Raw genomic sequence first — 8,745 nt, 5'->3', positions numbered from 1 at the left:
TTCAAGAAAATTGTGTGGATTATTTTCTTATTTTATTTATTTATATAAGATAGAATTTCTACTCTAGCCTAATCTAAGTGTATATGTATGTGTGAAACTTCCTTTTAGAGACTCTAAGGACATTGATTTATTAAATATTTTTAGAAGACGTAAGGATTTGATTCTAAAAAAGGAAAATGCCAAATTCAAGAAAATTGTGTGGATTATTTTCTTATTTTATTTATTTATATAAGATAGAATTTCTACTCTAGCCTAATCTAAGTGTATATGTATGTGTGAAACTTCCTTTTAGAGACTCTAAGGACATTGATTTATTAAATATTTTTAGAAGACGTAAGGATTTGATTCTAAAAAAGGAAAATGCCAAATTCAAGAAAATTGTGTGGATTATTTTCTTATTTTATTTATTTATATAAGATAGAATTTCTACTCTAGCCTAATCTAAGTATATATGTATGTGTGAAACTTCCTTTTAGAGACTTGAACCTCGGCACTTATCCCTTTACACCACACAAGTATTTATACGTGTGGAGTGACCACTGCACTAAGAGTGCACTGTTGTAATTGTGTGGATTATTTATACATTGTAAATATATGATTACATATGATAAAGTATATCTTTTCGTCCGATGTTTCTTTCTTTCTTTTTGGGCCAAAGATAGTCCCTCTAATAAGGTTTACGCAATATTGAAAATCAATCCCTTTCCTTAGTTTAGTATAAATGTAAAACGCATTAACCCCTTGCATGCTACTATAAATGTAAAAAGCATCAACCCCTTGAATGCTCTATCCACTATCTGTAGTCATCGTGGGAAAGAGAGAGTTTATAAATACCAACTACATTATACTTCCCCCATCACAAATAAAGACCTACACAACTTAAAATGGCTAAGAATCTACTTTATCTTTCAAAATCTTTCCTTCTTTTCTCAATTCAACTTCTTGTAATTCAATCTGGTAGTCTTACAAATGCCAGTCGGATCCCAAAATTTTCCAATTCCTTGAAAGATCTAGAGGAATCCCAAAAGGGCCAGAGGGTGCAAGGCTTACGTGAAGTCAAGCACTATCTCAACAAGTTTGGATACTTAAACTACAAAGATTCAAACAACTTTGAAGATGATGAGTTTGATGAGGCCTTGGAGGTCGCCATCAAAACATACCAGACATATTTTCATTTGAAGGTTACTGGAAAGCTTGACACCAACACCATCCAACTGATGTCAATTCCGCGTTGTGGAGTACCTGACATTATCAATAGTAGTCTAACACAACCACAGTTTCAATTTTTTCCTGGTATTCCAAGATGGCCAGTTTATAAGCGTAACCTCAAATACGCGTTTCAATCCAGTGCTTCACCTAATGTAGAGTTGGTGGACATAAAAGAAGCCTGCACATATGCTTTGGGAGAGTGGGCGAGATTCTCTCATTTCAGATTTGAATTCACAGATCAAGTTGAAGATGCCGACATTGTTTTAGGATTCCACCGCGTTGTTCACGGGGAGATGGGCTTGGTGGCGTTTTTGCTCATGCGTTTCCTCCAACAAATGGTAGGTTGCATTATGATGCAGATGAGATTTGGAATAACAGTCTTGACCTACTTCCATATCAGACGGACCTGAAGGCCGTTTCACTTCATGAGATAGGGCACCTTCTTGGACTTGGTCATAGTACGTTTGAACTATCCATTATGTATCCTGCACTTAGAGTAGGAAAAACCAAGAGGGGTTTGAGCTCAGATGATATGGACGGTTTACTTACTTTATACTCTAGATCCTAGCTAATAACAATATCATCCGGTTCGGAGGGTAGATCATAAAAATGGTAATAAAGTTTTCCTAAAGTAGGCTATTAACAAATGCCTTAAGGATTTCTATTATCAGACCCTTCAAATAAGCTAAGACATATAAGTTGAAAATTAAATGTTATCCTATAATTGAATAATGTAAGGTGTTGATTCTTTTTTTTTTCTTTTTTTTCTTTTTTTTTTTTTTTTTTTTTTTTGAGAAGACGTAAGGATTTGATTCTAAAAAAGGAAAATGCCAAATTCAAGAAAATTGTGTGGATTATTTTTTGTTTTTGTTTTTTTATTTATTTATATAAGATAGATTCTACTCTAGCCTAATCTAAGTGTATATGTATGTGAAACTTCCTTTTAGAGACTTGAATTCCGACCTTTTCCCCTTCACATCCCACAAACATTTATACGTGTAGAGTGAGCATCGCACTATGGGTGCACGGTAGTAATTGTGTGGATTATTTATGATGAAGCCAAAAAACCACCAGTGAGCCACACGATACTTGTGCACTCTAAACAGCACCTGCACAATAAAAAAGAGAAGACCTAACAGAGAGCACCGGTGTGGTGCCGGCCAAAAACCCTTCGAAGATCAAGTTAGAACTTCTTACAACTCTAGAGTGATAAAGAGGGGTTAATTATGCGTACCTCGATTTGTTAGGGTATTGGGATTTTTATAGTAGAAGGTTGACATCTCCTCCTTGGTTTAGAAGTCTTTTCCTTATAGGAATTTCTATGAGCGTATATTACGGAATTCTTTCCTTGTAAGAGACCAACACCAATCGCGGGGTGCAAGGCATTTCCTTATATATCCAAACGTGAAGGCCAAGGCAAGTTCATATCAGAGTCGTCGGCTTTATACCAATCCCTTCAGCATTACCGCTGTCAGCTTATTCGCGGCGTTAACCTTCATGTGCGTTTTTCACGTTAACCAAATTCCTGCCAATTAACAGATGGAAGCTAACGGAAGCTGATAGCTTTAACTACAACCATCAGCTTTGCCTATACCGTCAGCTTACGTCCCAACTTGGGTAAGTACTATTTTTTCCTTATCAGCTACCCCCTATTCCATATTCCCGTCGTTTTTTAAACTGACAGGTTATGGACTTGAAGCTTTTAACTGGTTCACCACCTTTTAGTTGCAAGGAGCGGGAAAATCATTTGTTCTTTTTCCTTGAGCCGCCCTTCATTTAATGCTTGGACACGTAGTTTGCTCTTATTGGCTCTGCCTCGGACAAGTGTGTCGCTTTGTCTTCTGCGCCTTTTTCTTCTATATATATTCTGTATTCTTCTTCTCATTTCTCTATTTCAATCTCGCTGATTATTGGAGAGAGCACTCGTTGCTTTTGCTTCCATCCTCTTGCTGGTTTGTTGTACTGTTAACGCCGTCAACTTTAAGCTCGTCGTCCTTCAAAGGCTTCATCTGTAAGTTTTTCTTCCCTTCTCTGCATCTTTACATTAACTGAACAAGTTCCTAGTAAGGATGTCAATTTAGGTACTTAGAATGGATCCGTCACCTGTAGGTAGATAGATGTCAAGTCACTCGCCAAGTGAACAGTCGTTAGTCCGCGAAGGAGCGGGCTACGACGAGGTCTTTGGTTCAAGTCAGGAGTCTGTCAGTTTTTCTGGATCATCTGAAAGGGAAATGTCAGCCCAGTCTCCTGACGATGACCTGGAAAATTATGTTGAGGGAGTTAAGGAAGAAGTGATGAATGATGAAGGGGAAGGTGACGGAGAACAGGAGGAGGATGAAGGTGACGTGGAATCCTATGAAAAGGCTTCAGTAAGTCCCGGAGGTAACCGTCCCTTCATCCTTCTTAAAGATTAGGCCATCGACAAATTTTTACCAAAAATGGGTGAAAGGATTTTTAGGGATTTACGCATCTGTTACCAGATTCCGGACCATATCTCAATCTGTCTCCCTAGGAAAAAGGAAAAGTGTTATACTGGTTTGACTACAGACATTGGTATGTATGATGCCATCCTTGCCACCGAATTAAGGCTCCCATTGACGGCTTTGCACTATCAGCTTGTTGACTTCCTGGGATTATCCGTCAACCAAATTGCCCCCAATTCTTGGAGGACTTTTATCAGAGCAAAGATTCTGTGGGGTCGCTTGAGTGGAGGGGATCGTCAGCTTTCCCTTGACGAGTTCTTTTACTGTTATAGACCCCATCACATTGCTTCGTCTAAAGGGACTTATCATTTTTCCGTCAAGGATAAAGATTTTAGACTTATGTCTGACATGCTAGATTCCAACAGAAGTTGGAAAAGTAGATACTTTTTTATCAAATGGTCGGACTAGGTATGCCATCCTGAAGAGTGGGATACTATGCCACGGGGCTTTGATAATACTTGGGGAATAGTTAGGGATTCAGGTTTGGTACCGACGGTTTATTATATATAAATAAATAAATAAATATAGATATATATATATATATATTTATAAACCCGTCAGCTTTTAGCTTTCTGTCGTTCCACGTTTTTACGTCGTCCCTTTTTATTTCTTTTTCAGCATACAACCGTCCACATATAACTGACGAACAAAAAGCGTTCATCTGTCGAGTTCTTGAAATCCCACTCGAGCAACGGAAGTGCAGGGATCTGATTACCCTTGACGCTCTTCATTTGTACTGCAGTGGTCTAGAGCAGACGGTTAAAGCTCGTAGGTTGGACAAATTTTCTCGTCGACGTAGGTACTCTTTACTTAATGAGCCAATTTATTGACCCCGTTTACCTTGCTAATAATTGTTTGCTACTTTGTGCAAAGATGGATAACGTTAGGCAAAGGGTGAGGGTTGTCGCGGCCCATAAGAAGGAGGAAAGGGAAGCGAGGGAGAAGGAAGGGGTATCCTCGTTGACCCCTAGGACCGTTGCCAAGGTTTCAAAAAGAAAACCTGACGGGAAGGATGATCGTCCTTCCAAAAAGGTTGTCGTCACCTTATGGGATATGCCCCCTAAGAAGAAGTCACCCCTTAAGCCAAAACAGGGTGCAGGCAAAGGAGTGATGACTTCCATTGGTCCCGTCATTGAGGGACCCCATTGCCTTTTGACTCATAAGGACTATGTCGTCAAGGAGGTGGAATCCTTTATAAAGCCGACGGACATAGCGCCTTGCAATTAACTAGGGATGGAGAACTTGAGGGCGTCAGCTCTTTTTGACCTCAGTAGGGTATGTCCCTTTCCTCCTTTGGTTAAGTTGGTTTTGACTGCCTCTGATTCGCTTTTACTAACGATGACCACTTTTTCAGGCTTTGATGCGTGTTAAAGCGCTTCAAAACCGATGTGTTGCCAAGGAGGATGTTCTTACTTGGGTTAGAAAGCACAACACTAATTTGATGGATGCACAAGCTCAATACAAGGAAGGCCTTAGAAATTTGAACCGTGAGCTAAAGACGACGAGGGAGAAGCTGGAAGAGGCGTCGTGTGAAAAAGAAAAACTTCAAGAACAGATGACGGCTCTGTGCCAACAGGTGGAGACGGCTGGGACTGACGCTGTCCAAGCATTTAAGACATCGCAGTCATTTGTCAACGCTTGTGTTGACTTCTATGTCACCAGGTTCGAAGATTGCTTCAAACAAGTCATGTCAACCTTCCCAAAGCTGGACCTGTCTAGAATTACAATGAATGATCTGGAGCCAATGACACCAGCTAATGACATTGTTATTGGTGAAATTGATGGCTCTCCTGAAGTCAATCCTTCCCTTGTGGATGATGCCGTCGTTTTGGCCCAGCCTGTTACTAACTCCACTCTTGTTATGTCTATAAATGTTGATAGCCCCCCTCCTCAAAAGAAAGATGACGGAGCCCATGCCGATCCCCCTACTGCCTGACTTTGTCTTCATGTTTTCTATATATTTTGTAAACAATATTAAGTAGCCCTTTATCTTTGGGTTTCTATTTGTAAACATTTCATCTCATTGTCATGCACATTAATTTCGTCATTTTCTGCCTTTTATGTAGTGCATGTTTGGCCATCTTAAATAAGTTCATCAGCCAATAGCCTCGTCTGTTTTGACGACCTCGTCTACTTCATTAGTGGTGGACATGTTTATTACTTTTATCGATTATCTTGCTAACCTTGCAATCTCATTTATTCACCGTTTTATTTGAGCTCGTTAGCCTTATGATTTTTTATATATATAAAATCGTCGGTTTCATGGCTTTGTCCTTGTTATGGACTTAATGACCTAATTTTTTTATGATTTTATTCCTTTGATGAGACTGTCAGCTTTGAAGGCTGAATTCAGCCCTTCGGGATGTTTATAGAACCTGTCAACTTTTGATTGCTGACACTTTCATCCTTTTGGGATAGAATCCATTAGCTTTTGATTGTTGACCTCCATCCCTTTGGGATTTTATTCAACCCATCAGCTTTTGATTGCTGACACTTCAATCCCTTTGGGATCTTTATACAGACCATCAGCTTTTGACTGCTGACACTTCAATCCCTTTGGGATCTTTATACAGATCGTCAGCTTTTGACTGCTGATACTTCAATCCCTTTGGGATCTTTATATAGCCTGTCAGCTTTTTGACTGCTAACACTTCAATCCCTTTGGGATTTTTATACAGCCCGTCAGCTTTTGACTGCTGACACTTCAATCCCTTTGGGATTTTTATATAGCTCGTCAGCTTTTGCCTGTTTCAAGGACTTCAACCATGGTTCGTCCTCTTGGGATGGATCCATCTACGTTATGGGCATAGTCACATACTTTTAAAGTCGTCCACTTTTCGGGACTTAGAATCTTTTTACTTCATAAGGCTGTTTACTTTTTGTGAATTTGTAAATAAATAAAAAAGCATCAGTAGTTATGAATAAACTCCTCTTATTGCCATGCATTAAAAAAAAAAAGGTAGTTTTAAAAAAGAAAGTTCGCCCTTTGGGCTTATTGTAGCAAAAAATAAGATAATAAATTTGAGGAGGGTAACTAAAATTTGCTGTGGTAAACTATAAATGGAGAGGGATGTTGTTCTTCACGTACCCATCTCTACTGGTAGTACTTCCGTAGATGTCCAGCATTCCAAGGATGTGGCAACTCTCGTCTATCAAGCATCTCTAGGTGATAGGTGCCCTTCCTCTGCCATGCTGTGACTCGGTAAGGTCCTTCCCAATTTGGGCCAAGCTTCCCTTGGGTTGGGTCTCTTGCTGCGCCTATGACTCTCCTTAGAACGAGGTCTCTAACCTAGAAGTCTCTGTGTCTGACATGGGAATTGTAGTGCTTGGCCATGTGGTCTTGGTATCGTACGAGCCTTTGCTCCGCTGTTGCCCTAATCTCGTCTACCAAATCGAGATGTAGACGTATGGCCTCGTCGTTCCTGCTTTTATCATGGTTGTGCACCCTATGGCTTGTGAGTCCAATTTCGGCTGGGATGACTGCTTTGCTCCCTTATGTTAGTCGGAATGGTGTCTTTCCTGTTGGCATTCTTGCCGTTGTCCTGTAAGCCCAAGGTATGCTCGACAACTCTTCCACCCATATACCCTTTTCCCCCTCGAGTCGAGTCTTGATAATCTTTAGCAAGGATTGATTCGTGACTTCGACCTATCCATTGGCTTGAGGGTGGGCGGGGGAGGAGTAGTGGTTTTTTATCCCTAATTGCGAACAAAAGTCCCGGAAGGAGTCGTTGTCGAATTGTCTCCCATTGTCTGAGACTAAGACTCTTGGTATGCTAAATCTGCATATGATGCATCTCCAGAAAAAACTATGTACATTCTTTTCCGTAATGGTGGCTAAGGCTTTAGCTTCCACCCACTTCGTAAAGTAGTCGATGTCTACTACCAGAAACTTCAATTGTTGTATTGTTGTAAGGAATGGCCCCATGATGTCTAGTCCCTATTAAGCGAACGGCCATGGTGCCGTCATCGGTGTAAGTTCTTCGGGTGGTTGTCTGATAACATTGCTAAACCTTTGGCACTTGTCGCAGGTCTTTACATAAGCCTTGGCATCCTTCTGCATGGTTGGCCAAAAGTACCCCGCTCGCACTAGCTTATGCACTAATGATCTTGACCCTGAGTGGTTTCTGCAAATTCCCTCGTGTACCTCCCTCATGACGTAGTCTACTTCTTCAAGACCTAATCATCTTAGGTAGGGGCGGGAGAAACCTCTTTTGTACAAGACGCTGCTTGGACCTTCAGCTTTCTTATGGCCTCCTTTCCGTCTGGCAATACGCCATTCTTTAAGTAAGAGACTAACGGCATGGTCCAATTGCTTTCAGAACCTATTGCTTGCATATCAATGGAATCTATTAGTGGAAAGGGCTGGACAAAAAAGAATACATTATCTATGGTGGTTATATGTTCGGCTGAGACAGCTTTGGCCAAGCGATCGGCCTGCTCGTTTTCTCCCCCGAGGGATTTGTATGATTTTGGCCTTCAGCTCATCTACCATCTTTTTTGCTTGTTCCAGATATTTCTTCATTCTTTCACCTCGACATTCGTAGCCCCCGTTTATCTAGTTGGTGACGACCTGAGAGTCGCAATAAATGGCCATGTTCGCGGCTCCTACAGCTTTGGCTAGGTCGAGTCCTGCTATTAAAGCCTCATACTCTGCTTCATTGTTCGTGATAGGGAAATCAAGGCGGACCATGCACTCGACTATGTCTCCTTCGGGTGTTAGTAGTACAATGCCGGCTCCCCCAGCCTGCCTATTGGATGACCCATCTACATGTACGCTCTATTGAGGAGATTCCTCTGCCCCTCTGTCTTCGTCTTTTGTAAACTCAGCTATGAAGTCTGCAACGACCTGTCCTTTGATGGCGATTCGCAAGCGGTACTAAATGTCAAATTCGCTCAATTCTATGGCCTATAGTGCCAATCGTCCTACGGCTTCAGGGTTGCTCATTGCCCGTCGCAACGGCTTGTCGGTTAGGACGATCACTGTGTGGGCTTGAAAGTACAGCTTGAGTTTGTGTGCTGCTGTCACTAGTGCGAAAGTGAGTTTCTCCATGGG

The 8,745-nt window shown here is 41.1% G+C and overlaps 1 protein-coding gene across 1 annotated transcript; it reads left to right on the top strand.

Annotated features, from left to right (window-relative positions):
• The first annotated feature begins 884 nt into the window (after window positions 1-884).
• Window positions 885-1,619, top strand: LOC136065103 (metalloendoproteinase 5-MMP-like). Its single transcript, XM_065767793.1, has one exon. It carries the CDS (start codon window positions 885-887, stop codon window positions 1,617-1,619), a length of 735 nt encoding a protein of 244 aa, XP_065623865.1.
• The last annotated feature ends 7,126 nt before the right edge of the window (window positions 1,620-8,745 follow it).

This window comes from Quercus suber, unplaced genomic scaffold (genome assembly GCF_002906115.3).
Source record: "Quercus suber isolate HL8 unplaced genomic scaffold, Cork oak 2.0 scaffold_848, whole genome shotgun sequence".
NCBI lineage: Eukaryota > Viridiplantae > Streptophyta > Magnoliopsida > Fagales > Fagaceae > Quercus > Quercus suber.
Note: the sequence above shows the minus strand (reverse complement) of the source record. Positions and strands in the feature narration are given on the sequence as shown.

Excerpts from the sequence above, each read along its gene's own strand:
- LOC136065103 (XM_065767793.1), top strand. The coding sequence starts at position 885 with ATGGCTAAGAATCTACTTTATCTTTCAAAATCTTTCCTTCTTTTCTCA.